Source organism: Sus scrofa, chromosome 17 (genome assembly GCF_054392235.1).
Source record: "Sus scrofa isolate SSC_HxYL_T2T_F1_AM1 chromosome 17, Sscrofa_HxYL_maternal_Yorkshire_Landrace_v2.0, whole genome shotgun sequence".
NCBI classification, from domain to species: Eukaryota; Metazoa; Chordata; class Mammalia; order Artiodactyla; family Suidae; genus Sus; species Sus scrofa.
In genome coordinates, this window is record NC_139399.1 from 43,516,083 (window position 1) to 43,532,069 (window position 15,987).

The following is a 15,987-nucleotide window of genomic DNA, read 5'->3' on the forward strand; positions in this document are numbered from 1 at the left end:
GAGATTCCAGTTCTTCCCCAGGCTCTCTCCAACCCCTTCCCAATCAGACAGGTTCACAACTTCCAAACACATCATTCAGAAGTTTTTAATAAACAACTTCATTATAAAAACTTTTTTTTTTTGGAAAATGTAATTCTGTAAAACATTGAAAAATCTACTTTAACAAAGATAGGCCCTGTGCATTTTCTAATGGCACTTATATTTTACAATTAAAAACCTTGTTTTATATAAAGCCAAAAATACTCCAAGAGGTTATTCACTGTGTTTACAAAGTGCTAGAAGGTTTTGTCTTGTATTTTTCTCTCTTTAAATAATCTGGCGTTACGAAAGAGTGGCTCCAAAGCCGTGACCACTGGCAGGGAGGGAGGTGCATGAAGTGGTGTTTCAGGAGTTCTAGTGCCAAACAGTAAGAGGTGGAGAGGTGCATTATGGGGAGAATCAGCTAAGGAAGGTGACTTACATCTGAAGAAACGGAACTGGAGTGCTTCTTCCGAACCCCTCCATAGAGGCACTAGATTACCACGGTGGATTCTTCTCCTGTCAGAACCAGTACACGCCTTTCCCTCGCCTCAGACCCTACTGTCCAGTGGTGAGGCCACAGCCAATTCCTTCCACAGCAGGTTCAGAGCTCCAGGAGAGGCCAGGGTGGGGTCCCAGAGGAATCTGGACTTTTCTGGCCAACACCTGCCTAAGGCAAAGTTTCTTATTACATAAATATCCTTGTTAAAAAGCAAAATATTGATCCTGTACAATATAAACTGTTAAAAAAAAATCGTGCTAAAAACAGCTCCTAGATAAAAGGGGAGGTGGAGAAGGGGGTGGAGAAACACAGCTACCAAAAAGGTGGGTGAGGGATTTAAAGGGCTACTAGGGGAAATTTTAGGGCAGTGGGAGAATTTCAACTTAGGACAACATCTACGAGCAAAAAAGTAATCACACCTGCTTCCCAGATTTCCATTAACAAAATGCCATCGGTAAAAGGCTGGGAGGAAAAAAATCATTGGTGTTCCTTCCCCCACCTATCCCTTCCACCTCCTGAAGATGTGCGCAGACCCTGAGCTGACAGAGCTCAGCATGCTATTCCCTGGTCCCCAGGATTGCACTCAACCCTGATCAGCTCCCGTGCAAGGGGGCCGGCCGGTGCCTGCAGCTGTTCAGGGCGGCTCATCGCGGATGGAGGTTGGAGGTGGTGGGGAAAGGGAACGTCACCCCTCTTTCCCAGTCCCTGTTTGGTCTCTGCCAATATGCCATGGCTCCAGTCCTGGGCAGAAACCCCTAGGCTCTCATGGCCTCAGTAAGGGTACTGAAGTGAGTTTGGTACTGAAGAGGATAAAGCTATTCTTATCCTTTGAACAACCAGGCCAAGAGGATTTTTTTTTTTTTTTTTTTTTTAATTTTGGGAAGAGAAGTTTAAGAAATAGCTGGGTGGCTATGGTCCAAAAAAAAGTGAAGGCAGATGTTCCTCTGCACCAGCAAAGTTCACAGTGATAGGAAAATTCCTTGTGGGTGGTAAGGGCATGAAGGAAGAGGAAAGGAGGAACAGGACAAAAAGGGGTGGGAGCAAGGCCCCAGTTACAAGGTTTTAAATAGTTACTTTGCCTGTCCTATGAGTTTCCCAGCATCACTAACAGGAGAGAGAATTCAAGGAAGGAACTGGAAAGAGCAGGCAAAGAGGTGACTCCTCTGATAGCCCAAGATTTTATATATTCTATGGCCAGAGGCCCACCTGCCTCTGTAAACAAAAGGTGCGGGGAAGGTGGCGGGGGGGCAGGGTTGCTGGGTCTAGTGATGAAGATCACAGACAAGGAGAATGGCATCACCGAGTCCTGCTTGGAGCCTCACATACCATTTCCTATATACGAGTCCCAATAACATGCACAGCATGCAGGAGGTGCCTGCGTACCAAGGCGGACGCTTTTAAAGTAAACCTTAATTAGTCCCTGGGACTCACTGAAACTAATTTTTAGAAGCAAATCACCTAGTCTGATTCTAATCTTGCCAGACATCTTTATATCTGGTTTTGTCTTATTCTTTTAAAAAGGTATCCCAAGCTAGCCTACCTAAATTAAAACACAATTATTCACTCCACATTGCTTCCAATCAAGGGCCAGGGAGCTACATTTTAAGGCTTTCACCTCACAGAAAGAGTACTGGCCTGGGCTGAAGCAGAAGCCTGGGTCTTAGACCTGCTCAGTTCCTGATGATAAACCAAAGTGATTTCTACATGGAAAGAGGAAGTGGGGGGAGGACTTGGAAGAGGCTGAGGCAGTTCCTTGGTAGTTTGTCCTGAAACCCTAGTGGAGAAGCCAGTATGAGGCACCTGCTCAGAGAAGTGCCCGGAAACTGCTGGCTGCATCTGTAGGAGTTAACAGTAAAGAGGTAGAAGTGTGTTTCTGAATCAGAGTGGAAGTGTCTCAAGAGGACCCCACATTGGTAGTCCCTGAGCTACCTCCCTTCCACGAGTGGGAAGAGCGAAGCCCATGCAGAACGAGATGAAGCAAGGATGGGGTTCAGCTGGCCAAGAGCTGTGCTGTCTGTGGCAGGGAGCCCCCAAGTCAGACAAGAAGAACTAATCATCTGTTGCAAGCAAACTTGCTGAGTACTGGGGGGCAAAACTGAGAGGGGCCACAAGAGGAAGGTAGAAATTCTTTGATGGCGAGCAGAGAAGCCTATGCACAGTGGCTCTGAGTTTCACAGGGACTGCAAAGTGGAAGAGAGAGGAGGAACACTGTGGAGAAGAAAAAAGTTTGGTATGGGAGGCAATGATGAATACCCAGAGGTTAGGACTCAATTATCTGCCCAGTCCTAACTTTCTGAAAACTCTTCTTCCAGCAATTCCACAACTTCCTAGAAAAGGGACAGGTAGGAGAGAGACAAATGAGCAGTTCACACCCTCTCCTTCGCTATCCACACCAGCCTAGAACTCTCCTCCCTCTCCCCAAAACTAATGATAACAGCTCCTGATGTTGAGGGTGAGGATTAGGGAATGCCTTTCATCTCCTCCCCGCTCCAGTTCAAAAGGAGGGTGAGGGGTCATGATGTACGTGGAGAAAAACAGAATTGCAGACCTGTGAGAAAACTGCTCCGATCTTCTTGCCTGTCTCCTGTGGACACTGCCGGGGAAGGCAGGAACAGACACAGTCACGGAAGATGGCAGAGACTGAAGCAGTCCAAAGTCAGTTTATTTCCCCACAGGGGAAAAATGTGACCTCAAGTGAAGAGAAGTCAGCGAGACCCGACTCCGCCTTGTAAACAGGGCTCCAGTTAACACCAGGTACCGAATGGTTCCGGCTGGTGCCAACTGGAATGGACTGGTGGGAATGGATTCACAGAGTGTAAACAATGTTCACTGCAATCATTCTAAGGCTAACAGCTCAGCAAGGGAGGTGAAATGGTGTGTCTGAGGCGACTGTGTAAACGGTACCGTTGCTGGAAAACACTGACTGAAAATGGAGGTGTTAGGACAGGAGGGATGGCGGTGATGGGGAAGAACAGAGGCCCCCTCTCCTGCCCGTTGGCTGGATGCAGGTGATGGACGCTGTGCAGCGGGGCCGACCAACTGCTGTGGGGTCTGCAGGCTGGGACCAGAAGGCGGGCTTCTTGGGCTGTTTCTCTCGAGGTCATCCAAAGTAAAACCCTCTGTGTCTCCAAGAGACCTCTCCCTTCTCCAAAGAGAAGGAAGTTCTGACACTGTGGAGAGGGAGAGGGCTAAGTGTGGCTCCCGATTCAGATTAAAAAAAAAAAAAAAAAAGGTAAAAATACCTGAAGTCCTATTGTATGAGATCTTTTCATGGGGTTCAGGCTCAAGGCTCCTCCTAGAACTGATCCTGGAGTCTGAGCCCTCAAACCAAGTGCTCCATACAGATACTGGAATTTTTTCTTTTTGAACCCAGCTCTGAAAGTTCAGCTGCCTTCACAGGGGATGCAGATAGGGTAGGTACTGAGGCTCCCTGACAGAGCCGAGACTGAGCTGAAGGCCTTCTCGGGGCTACTGGAATGCCTGGTGGAAACGAGGCAGGGTGGTGGTGCTCAGGCCAGAGGTGAAGACAGGAGGCAAGGAGTGTAGAGGCCCAAAGTTCAGGGGTCCCCCAGCTCCTGGGGAATCTTGAGGCTGAGCTTGCAAAGTGGTGAGCAGGGGCTGTGCCTCGGCCTGGGAGTAGCCCATAACCAGGCCTCCAGTGGCCCCGGGAGGGTTACATGGGGGCAGGTTGAGAGGAAGAAAGCCCAGTAAGTGGGAGAAGTCCACGTTAGCAGCGCAGAGGGCCTCAGAGAGGTTGGCGGGGCTCTTGGTAAGCAGTGCTTCATCTAGGAGGGCCGCAGCTGCCGCCGGCTGAGGTGAGGCGGGCTGGGGTTCAGCGGATGAGAGAGACAGGCTTCCAGGAAGCTCCGCCAAAAAACTATCCACCTCCACTTTGGGCAATTTGTCGGGCAAGTATGAGGTAGATCCAAGCTGGTATTTTGGAGGAAGCTGAGCTGGGGAAGAGATAGGTGAAGATTCCAGAGGGTAGCTCATACCCATGGGCAGCGTGTTGTGCACCAAGGAGTGTGGCACGCCCGCACTGGGCATGGTGGGGATGTGGGCACCATACATGCCCATGGGCAACATGCCAGGGAAGGCCTTGGCCCCCATCACGTCCCGAGAGGCCATGCACAGCACAGGGCTCAGCTCTTCCTTCACGTTGACTGTGGAACTGCAGCTGAGTAGGCCTAACATGTCCACTGGTTCTGTCTTGATCTTGAGCAGCTCCTGTGAGTGGCTCTTCTTGACATGACGTGTCAGGTGGTCTTTGCGGCCAAATCGCTGGGCACAGTACTGGCACAGAAAGTCCTTCCGGCCCGTGTGGACCACCAGGTGCCGTCGCACATCCTTACGAGTATAGAATCGCCGGTCACAGTGGTCACAGGGGTGCTTCTTTTCCTTGGCACCGCCTGCTACCCGGCGTGAGTGGGCCTTCAGGTGCTCTAGCAGGGCCTGGGTACTCTCGAAGGTCTGCAGGCATACCTTGCAGCTGAGGTCACCACTGCTGGCAGCATGCATGGCCAGGTGGCGCCGGTAGCCCAGCTTCGTATTATAATTCTTACCGCACTCAGAACAGTGGAGGGCCTCTTTGTTGGGGTCGTGGGTTTGCAGGTGGTTTCGCAGATGGTCCTTGCGATGAAACATCTTATCACAGTACATGCACTGGTGGGGTTTCTGGGCTGAGTGGGTGGCCATGTGCCTGAAGGGAGGGATGAAGGATAGAGAAGACAGGAGATCACAAGCGCTGGTGAGACAAGTGAGTTATCCATTAACAGGAACTAGACACAAAAATTATTGTGGAGCCATGCAATGGAATGGAACACATGCCAACTACATTCCATAGAAGACATCCTTGTCCACCTGAGAATCACATATGTACCACTATTCTTTGCAGCATCGATTTTAGTAGCAAAAAATCAGAACTATTTAAATGTCTGTCAACAGGGGAGTTCCCATGTGGCTCAGCGTTTAACAAATCTGACTAGTATCCATGAGGACATGGGTTTAATTCCTGGCCTTGCTCAGTGGGTTAAGGATCCAGTGTTGCTGTGAGCTGTGGTGTAGGTCAAAGATGCGGCTCGGATCCTGTGTCGCTGTGTTTATGGCAAAGGCCGACAGCCGTAGCTCTGACTGGACCTCTAGCCTGGGAATCTCCATATGCCGAGAGTGCAGCCCTAAAAGGACCAAAAAAAGTCTGTCAATAGGGAACTGGTTAAATAAGTTACTCTGGAGTTCCCACCATGGCTCAACGGAAACAAATCCGAGTAGCACAAGGACACAGGTTCAATCCCTGGCCTCGTTTGGTGGGTTAAGGATCTGGTATTGCTGTGAGCTGTGGTGTAGGTCAAAGACACAGATTGGATCCCACATAGACTGGCAACTGTAGCTGCTATTCGACCCCTAGCCTGGGAACTTCCATGTGCTGTGGGTGCGGCCCTAAAAAAGACAAAAATAAATAAATAAGTAAGTTATTTTAAGTCAATAAAATGACTCAACTCTTTTTTTTCTTTTTGGCCATGACCATGGCACATAGAGTTTCCTGGGGCAGGGACTGAACCTGTGCCACAGCAGTGACCCGAGCCACAGCAGTGAATTGTCAGATCCTTAAGCTGCTGAGCCACCAGGGAATTCCCCAAAATGACTCAACTTTTAAAAATAATGGCAGCTTTAGGAGTTTCATCATGGCACAGCTGAAACGAATCTGACTAGGAACCATGAGGTAGTGGGTTCAATCCCTGGCCTCACTCAGCGGGTTAAGGATCTGGCGTTGCTGTGAGCTGTGGTGTAGGCCGGCAGCTACAGCTCCGATTCCACCCCTGGGAACCTCCATGTGCCACGGGTGCGGCCCTAAAAAGACAAAATAAAACATAAAAATAATGGCAGCTTTATATGTACCACAGGTAACAATTTCCTATATAGGTTAAGTGGAAAAAAGCTATGAGACAGAATAGTGCATATGGAATGGTACTATGCATGTGAAAAGAGGGAAGATATATGTATATGTTTGCTTATATGTGCTCAAAATATTCCTGGAAGGATACACAAGAAACTGACAACACTGGCTGCCTATGGGGAGGAGAAATGAGCAGCTTTTATGAGTGTGACAAGAGAATTTTCATTGTGTACTTTTTGGGTTTTTTTTTTTTCTGTCTTTTCTATGGTTACACCACCAGCATATGGAGATTCCCAGGCTAGGGGTCTAATCGGAGCTGTAGCTGCCAGCCTACGCCAGAGCCACAGCAACACCAGATCCGAGCTGCGTCTGCGACCTACACCGCAGTTCACAGCAATGCCAGATCCTTAACCCACTGAGCAAGGCCAGGGATCGAACCTGAAACCTCATGGTTCCTAGTCAAATTCGTTAACCACTGAGCCATGACGGGAACTCCTATTGTGTACTTTTTGAATTTTGAATTATGTGAATATACTTCCTATGCAAAAAAAAAGTGTATACACAAAAATTTAAATGACACAATAAAGGGAAAATGAAATACATCTAAACTTCCTGATCTGGAACAATTTCCCAAGATATAGGGAGCCAAGTAAAAAAAAAGGAAGTTCAATATAGCATGTGTAATACAATCTCCTGTGAAAATAAAAAGGGAAGGGAATACATGTTTGAATGTCTCAGCAAGGATACAAAAAAACTGACCCCACCGGTTGCCTCTGGGGAGGAGAATAGTGGCTTCGAGTGCAACAATTCATTTTTTAACTGCACGTCCATTTGTACCATTTAAATTGTCTGCCATGTAAAGCAGCAACATTTAAAAAAATGTTTTTGTCATACCGTACCTCAGTGTCCCTTGATTTACCAGCTCCTGCTCCTATCTGGCTGGAAAGCAGCTCAGAATCCAGGAACTGCAATCCAGAGCTCCAGAGTACATTCAGAAGCAACTCAGCAAGACTTTAGGGTCGCAAGGTTTGCAAACCTTGTGTGAGCCGTGTCATTAACCTTGCTCTCCATAAAAGGCTGAAGCAGAGGGTAACCCCACCCACCAGTCAGTAAATAGCAGAGGCTGAATTTGAACACAGATTTTTTTTTTTTGGTCTTTTTTTTGGGGGGGGGGGCTGCACCTCTGGCATATGGAAGTTCTCAGGCTAGGGGTCGAATCAGAGCTACAGCTGCCAGCTATAGCCATAAACACAGCAACACAGGATCCAAGCCACGTCTGCAACCTACACCACAGCTCATGGCAATGCCAGATCCTTCACCCACTAGTGAGGCCAGGGATCGAACCTGCATCTTCACCGATACTAGTCAGGTTCATTACTGCTGAGCCACAATGGGAACTCCAACACAGACCTTCTTGAGAACTACCTAGGTTCACTCAGATATGCCACAGCTGTCTCCAGCATAGCACCCAGTGATCCTTTCTACCTGGAGCTTATCAATCATACCCATTACCCTTATACTACATGTGAGTCCTCACACCTATAAGGGTTTCTAGTAACCTCCTGTGACATAACTGACATGATAATGTATGAAGAGGGAGGTGCTAAGTGATCCACAGTCTACTTCCCTCATTTTGCAGGAGAGGCAACTAAGGCCCAAAGAAGTTTAGTAATTCACCTAAAACCATATGGTGACTAGGGGTGGAGTCAGGACTCCTGTCTCCTGGTCCAGGACCTTTCCTGTAGGCCCTCACTACACTCAGACTGTCAGTAAGAAAATCTAAGAGGACAGCCCAACTACACACAGGAGCGCAGAGAATCAAAACATTCCTGAAAACCAGAGAATTGTTATGGGGGACAGCCTGGTCACACCCTACCCTGTTACCTATTTTAGTTCCTTTCTATCATCTATCAACTCTTTTCTACACCAGGAACTGAGGCTTCTGTGGTCATCTTGTTCATGTATTTACTTGTTTGCTCGCTGTCCCTGGTATTAAGACAGTAAACACAAGGATGGCCAGCACCCTCATCTGTCTGGCTCACTGTTCTGTCCCTATCACTGAACACTATGCCTGGTATGTAGCAGGAGCTCAATAAATTAGAGCTGAGAGATGAATAAGTGTGCATCAGGTGGTCTATCTCATTGGTAAAGGGCAGATTCATGGTCCTCTGATGGAAAGGCAAGGACAAAATCGAAATTACATCCAAGCAGGGACCCTCCCTTCAAAGCTGCTCCACTATATCTGCTTTACACCAATGCTTTCACGTTTCATTACACTTTAGTATGAGTTCTTGGGCTTACAAGTTTCAGGAAAGCCTCTGACCCAGAGGACACCATCATCTAAGTCGCAGAGGCACTGCGGGACCTAAGAAGCTATATGACGTTATAAGTTACTTCTCTACTCTGTGTACTTTAAAATTTACAGATTGGTCCAGAGGATCTCCTTTTCCTTCTAAACTTCTAAGACTGATTCCTAATTTCTAGCTACTATTCTCACCATTACCTGACACAGACAGGGAAAGTAGCATAGGCATACCACAGAGATATTGCACGTTCTATTCCAGACTACTGCAATAAAGCGAGTATCACAATAAAAGGAGTCACACGAATTGTTTGGTTTCCTAGTGTATATAAAAATTATGTTTACACTATACTGTGGGCTATTAAGTGTGCAATAACATTATGTCTAAAAAATACAATGTATACACCTTAATTAAAAAATACTTCATTGCTGAAAAGTGCTAAGCATCATCTGAGCCTTAGGCACATTGTAATTTTTTTTTTTTTTTTGACCATGCCTGCTGCATGTAGAAGTTCCTGGGCCAGGGATCAAACCCATGCCATAGCAGTGACCCTAGCCACTGCAGTGACAGTATCAGATGCATCTCAAGGGAACACTGAAGCCAAAATCTTTTTGCTAGTGGTGGGTTTGAAATATTGTGAGAAATACCAAAATGTGACAGAGACATGAAGTGAGCAAATGCCATTGGAAAACTGGGCCAACTGTCTTGACTCAGAGTTGCCCTAAACTTTCAATTTGTAAAAAACACAGTATCTGTGAAATACAATAAAAATGAAATATGCCTGTATTGAAAAAAAATTCAGTCTAGTTTGTTCATGGCTGTCTGATACTGTACCCGTTAGATTCTAATGTTTGAATAAAAATACCACCATTATTCTTTAGTGTGTGACCTCAAACGGTTGGCAACAGGGTACATTTACAGGAAAATTAGCCTCCACTCCTCTGCCACAGATAAAGCCCCACACTCAGTGGAGTCTCTCTGGCTTTATCCTCCAGGAACCTCAGGGCAGGAAGAGGTATGGAAGTGTCACCTACCTATACAGCTTGTACTTGGAGGCAAAAGCCTTGCCACAGTGCAGCTGAGGGCAGCTATACGGTCTCTGCTCTGGATGGGGGAGGCTGTGAGGCCTCAGCTTCTCCCCATTTGAGAAGGGTGTCCCCGATATTTCACATTGGCACTTCACTTGACTCTCCGCCTCCCGGCCCCGAGGCCTGGGAACTAGTTTCCAGCCCACTTCCTCCTCCTGCTTTGCATCTTGAATCCAGGGGGGGACGCTGGTGAAAAATGTGGTCATGGCAAGGCTAATGGCGAAGGGCCATGTTATTGAGAAAGCCTCCCCATCAGCTCCACAGGGCTCTCTGTTCTGTCACAGCCTCCAACGCAGCCTTCAGAAAACAATCTCTTCACCTGAAACATCAGAACACCTGGTGTTAGGGAGCCCAGTACCATGAAAACATGGGCTCTGGAGGCAGACAGATCCCCATCCCGTCCCAGCCGTTCTACTTAGAAGCCATGCGAATTACTTACTTCCCCGTTTCATCATTTCAAAATGGGCTTAATAATCTCCTATATCATAAGAATGTTCTGAGGCTTAAATGAGATAATAAATGTAAAGCACTCAGCAGAAGGCTGGGCCCCTAGTAAGTGTTTAGTGGTAATTATTATCAGTAGTACCACTTAGGCTAATAGGAAACAGGATAATCAAAGGAAGTGAAAGCCCTAAACTCCAAACTTTCCCTTCTAACTTCACTTTAATATCCTTTCCACTAAATTTAGAGATAGCAGCACCTCCTCCTCACTTTCTACAATACTCTTCCTCATAGAGGTGCTGAAAAGCAATAAAATGCCCAAAAGGCAACAGAGGAGAAAGAAGAAGCCTTTACTTAGGAAATTTACACCCTGGAAAGTCAGCCCCTGCACCAGATGCTCTTCTTAGCAGTGCATCAACATCAGGAGGTTCTGTCTGAGGAGGCAACAGCAAACTCAGCATTTCCACTAAACCAGTACTGGTCCTATCCTGCCCTCCACGACGACTCTGGGTCTCTTGGTCTCAGGGCCCAAACCATATTTCTCAGCAGTCTGTCCAACACCCAAGGTGTTGAGGGGCCCCTCCTGCAGACCCTCATAGAACACATGCAATTCTCTATCATGAGCAGGTAACATACCTGCATTAGAACTTAAGATTCCATCACTAAATGCTGATTCTTTGAGAGTTCAGATCATATCTCTTTCATCTCCATACACCCAGCAGCTAAAAAAGGACTTTCAACTTTCTTTTTTCTTTTTTAGGTCCGCACTTGCAGCATATGGAGGTTCCCAGGCTAGGGGGTCACATCGGAGCTACAGCTGCTGGCCTATGCCACAGCCACATCAGATCCGGGCTGCGTCTGCGACCTATACCATAGCTCACGGCAACACCAGATCCTTAACCCACTGAGTGAGGCCAGGGATCAAACCCGCAACCTCATGGTTCCTAATCGGGTTTGTTTCCACTGTGCCACGACTGGAACTCCTCAACTTTGTTTTAGATGAGTAGATCAGTCACTGAATGCAAGTTGATTTTTCATAGGCTAACATGCTCAGGAAGTTCTGCTTTAACCTGAGTTCCTAAGTGGGGAGCCAATATCCTGGAAGTCTAATCCTTTCTCTCAGGTTGGGGCAGGGAGGGTGCTACAGCAAAGGTGACATGACTTCTTTCCTGACATCAACTCAAAGGAAGAGAGGATGGGCATTATTGTACAGATTCTCAAAAGGTAGACAAGAGACCCACATTCACACTCACAAGCTCATCACAGATTACCAACTGCAGTGCAACTTGCTACAACAGGGAGATTTCCTTTGAAAAGGTCATGCCAAAATTTGGTCATGAGGCTTTGCCATGTGAAGGGAGCAAAGGGGGTATCTGGAGATTGTCCACGAGAATCTGGGGAGGGCTCCAACCACACAGACTAGCTGTGGGCCAAAGAATGCTTGCTCAGCTCATTAGCACCTGCTGCTTACAGTGACCATTCAACCAACAGGCTGGCGGTGAACGAGATGATGGGATCAGCGGGTTCATGCCTGAGAGAGCTTTGCTCATCAACATGAGCTACGTCCTGTTCACGAACCATTCCCCTTGTTGAAGAAACACTGCAGTGTAATATGATAAACATTTCCCCATCACGAGTGGAGATTTGCCTAGAAAGATCTGCACAAAGGTGACCACGTTTTTGCATGAGTCACGTGCTAGCACTAAAAACTAGTCCCACTTGAGCCTTTGAGTCATCGTGGCATATTTGCCTGCTTCGTGATAAACCTCAAAGGCTCTGACGTCTGGCTTTCATTGTTTAAGTCCCCTCCTTCTTTGAAAGGGTGGAATTACCTGTTTATAATACCAGTGATTACCAGGCAGCTTGGAATTGGGTAGAGAGTGAGCCCAAATTTGAACATCTAGTCTGCAGGGAATTTCCCCTATCTTCAAAGTCAAATTCTGCCCCCCTCTGATATCTGAAATCATGCACCTCAGCCTCTGGAAAGTTGGGAATGACAGCCAGAGGGAAGCAAGCTGCATCACTTTGGCTGATGTGAGGGGAGCCTAGCCCTGGAAATTCCACACAAACTCAGAAAGAGAACGGTACGTCCCCCACCTCCCACACGTCTACCTCATCTGTTCTCCTGAACAAGCACAAACAAGACACAGTAGTTTAGTATGCTTGCTACTGAAAGAGTGAGTAATGGGGCTTCTAGGAAAGAGGCTGGTGGTGGCTAAGAAGAGCTCACGAGGTTGTACTGAGGGAACGAAGGAGGAAAGCAGCAGCCATGTGCTTGCCTTGATCTGCATTTAATGGGGCCAGGGCTTTGGTGTTACCTTACTTAGCAACTCCTCTAGGAATCCAGTTTCTCTCCCTCTGTCCTTGTCGGCAAACTCTTCTCATACAGGAAGACTCCTGGCTCTCTCCCACATTATCCAAAGGCCTATTCTTTCAGGCTTCTTTTTTTTTTTTTCCGGGCTGAACCCACGGCATATGGAGGTTCCCAGGCTAGGGGTCGAATCGGAGCTGTAGCCACTGGCCTATGCCACAGCCACAACAATGCGAGAGCCAAGCCATATCTGTGACCTACACCACAGCTCATAGCAACGCCGGATCCTTAACCCATTGAGCGAGGCCAGGGATTGAACCTGAATCCTCATGGATCCTAGTCGGGTTCGTTAACTGCTGAGCTATGAAGGGAACTCCCCCCCGCCCTTCAGGCTTCTTCCTTGGCATAACTGAAAAAATTCTGCTTCCCTCTCAAAGCTGCTCTTCTGGTCACACACTCTAACCTTAACAACTCTAGAAGCTGACAGAACCTGTTCCCATAAAACAAACACAACCAATCCCTCCCAGTTACTGGTATAACTCAGTATAGTTTCATCCTAAGATTCCTTCTGGCACCTAATCTGAAGAGGGAGGTATCATGGAAAGAACCTTGGACTTGCTATCAGAAGAGCTGCCACTTATGGGCTGTGAAACCATGGGCAGGTTATTTTCTTTCTCTGAACCTCGGTTTCCTCAATTTCTAAAACAGAGATTATCCTCCTTATCTATAATATCCTCATGGAAAGTTCAGTGAAACACTCCTGAAATGTCTGACATAAAATGTGTGAATACAAACAGTCCTGTCTCTGAGGTCTAAACTGTGTCTCCCTCTCTACCGCACAGGGCCTGGATGGTACTTCTTTTTTTTTTTTCTCCCTTAATGTTACTTCTCAGGCCTCAGAGTGAGTTTCCTTCCCTTCCCAACATCTCCCCAGAATGCATCCTTCCCCTCTTCCCCAAGCAATTCACCCTCAGCACATCCCCCTAGCCAGTCCCTCTTGCTTTATCTTCCGCCAGCACCATATCCTGGGCCAGAGTTCTCTCACTTTAGGAATCTCTTCTATTATTAAGGCTCCATACCACAAATACAAATGCTTACGAAAAAACTCTGTATGGCTCTCTCTGGAAGCTGAAAAGAGACAAACTGCTCCCTTGTCTGTCTGTCTTCTGTTGTGTGCCACGATGCCTGCTGCCCTCTGATGAAACTATAGTTTTTATGGTGTTACATCATCTCTATAGAAACTGTGTTCTTTCTCCATTATTAGCCTGTTTCCTCATCTGTAAAACTAAAAATACTTACCTCACAGGCTTGTTGTAAGGATTATTTTAGTCAGGTACGCAAAGGGCTCAGCATAAGGCTTGGTTTGCTCTAAGCACCCAACAAAAGGCGGCTATTATCTTTGCCTTTGTATTGAGTTGCAAGTTCCCACCTTCCGCTGCCACAGTTGAATTCTCCCAAACCACCCCTAAACTGTTGAGAAATAGCCCCCCTGCAGCAAGGAAAGGGTTAATCTCTAAGTGTTCTTAACTAGAGAGACACACAGAGGATTAACAGCTCCACTTCAGTGACTACCCTAAAATAGCTTTTATCCCTCCTGCCCAAGAGCTACTTGGGGATCTGAAGAACTCAATTCAACACCTGCCGAGGAGGAAACACACCCAGGAACTTTCCTTGGGGTGGACAGAATCTTCCCTTAAGCAGAACTCAAAACAGCAAGTGGGAAATTATAAATAGACTTAAGAGATTAAAAAAACAGGTCCTGACCTGGGCATTAGAAACAAATCCCAAAGACACACTGACTGGCTGGAAAACAGTGAGAAGGAAAAAGGCGAATGGGAATAGCTGCCCCACTCACTTACTCACTCACACACACACACTCCAGAGTGGTGGGAGAATTAAATTACAGGGAGGCTGGAGTGTCTCAATGACTTGCATCATTCCAAGAGACATCAAACAGGATTAACAGGGGTTGGATTTACTCTCGGGCTGCTAGTTCTTCTGTCAGTGTAGATGGGCCCTCTTTGGAGTCTCTTTGATTCACTGTTTCCTCTGATTCCCGCTGCCTCCCACTCCTGAGAAGGCCTTGAGCAAATGGCTGCAACTCACTACAGCCCCATTTTCAGGAATGGGGAAACCTGATTAGACTTCCCACCCCAACCTGGAGGCCTCACCTTGGGGGGTAGGGTTAGAAACCCCAGGCCAGACTATTTCAGAGTCCCAGGCAGACAGGTGGGAATACACACAAGCCAGCAAACAGGTACACTTGTAGGTGAAAACATCAACAACTCCCCACACCTGAGGTCCCCTTATCTTGCAGCTTACAGGTCCCTTTCCCCCACCCAGCTGGGGCCACAGCCTGGGACAGAATTTGCAGGGAACCCCCTGGCTCCTGGGCAGTTTCTAGACCACCATACTGCGGGCAGGCATGTTAAACGCCTTAGCTGGGAGGGCTGGGGGTGGACGGCTGCCAGGCCAGGGACAGAAATTCGGGTTTCAGGGATGAGAGGTAGGGAGGAGCAAGTTATCTGGGTCCCTAAGAGGAACCCACCGACCCGCAAAGAAAGAGACGGTGTGGAGGGAGCAGGGCGGATTACCAAGGGCTGGTAGGTTAAAGGGGCTAAAAGCGAATTCCCTGAATTTCAAGACTCAAAATGGTACTGGGTGTAAGCTGTCTAGGGCTTGGGGGTTACGACCCTCGAGAAGGGGTTTCTGCATAGGGCTCATGTGGGTTTCCCAGAACCAAATATTTGGGAAAAGGCTCAAAAAGGGCTATGTGGTTGCGGGGAATAGAACAGAAGGGAAAGAGCGCACTATTTGGAGCAGGAAAGGGGGTTATGTGGGTCCGGGTAGGCGTGTCTAAAGGGAGGGAGCAGGTGCAGCTTATCTGCGTCCCCCAGACCCGAGTTCCTAGTAAGGTCAGCAGCGCGTTATCTGGGTCTCCAGGGAGCCTGGGGGTCGGGAGTGGGTGACCCCCCCAGGGCTACATCTCCAGGTCTCGGAAAGGAGGGGGGCAGAGGGTTTCTTCGGGTACCCCAGACCCGGATATCGGGTCCAGGGAGAGTTTTTGTCTCCCTGGGGCCTATCTGGGTCCGCGCTGGAGCAAAGGGGACCTCCGGTCGGGGGTGTGGGCGACCGCGCTGAGGGGCCCGCGATGAGGGGCGCCGCCGCTCTGGGAGCGGGGAGCGCGGGCGCAACAAGACGGCCTCCCGCCCCGCTCCCCGCCGTCCCCCGGGGCCCTCGTCGGCACTCACCGCGCTCGGGGCCCCGCGCTGCGGGCCGGGCCGCGCTCGGGCTCCGCCAGGCCCGCTCAGGCCCCGGTAGTGGCGGCGGTCGGGCCATTGTGCGGTGCATTGTGGGAGCCGCGCGAGCGGGAGCTCGGGCAGGGGAGGGGGCGGTGCCGCGGGCTCTCTATGGTCCCGCCCGCCCGCCGG

At 48.4% G+C, this 15,987-nt stretch overlaps 1 protein-coding gene across 6 annotated transcripts; it reads right to left on the bottom strand.

Annotated features, from left to right (window-relative positions):
• Positions 1-69: 69 nt before the first annotated feature.
• PLAGL2 (PLAG1 like zinc finger 2) lies at positions 70-15,933 on the bottom strand. 6 transcript variants are annotated; one of them, XR_014832149.1, is made up of 4 exons: positions 15,808-15,933; positions 9,751-10,123; positions 3,069-5,219; positions 70-684 (listed from the first exon to the last, which is right to left on the bottom strand). XR_014832149.1 is itself a non-coding variant. In XM_003359941.6 (3 exons), the coding sequence occupies exons 2-3, from the start codon at positions 10,008-10,010 to the stop codon at positions 3,989-3,991; spliced, it is 1,491 nt and encodes a 496-aa protein (XP_003359989.1). In that variant the 5' UTR covers positions 10,011-10,123; positions 15,808-15,933; the 3' UTR covers positions 70-3,988. The 6 variants fall into 6 exon arrangements, 2 of the variants coding, with proteins under 2 accessions (XP_003359989.1, XP_005672883.1); XR_002340159.2 differs by having other exon boundaries at positions 70-688; XR_014832151.1 differs by lacking the exon at positions 9,751-10,123.
• Between the last annotated feature and the right edge of the window lie 54 nt (positions 15,934-15,987).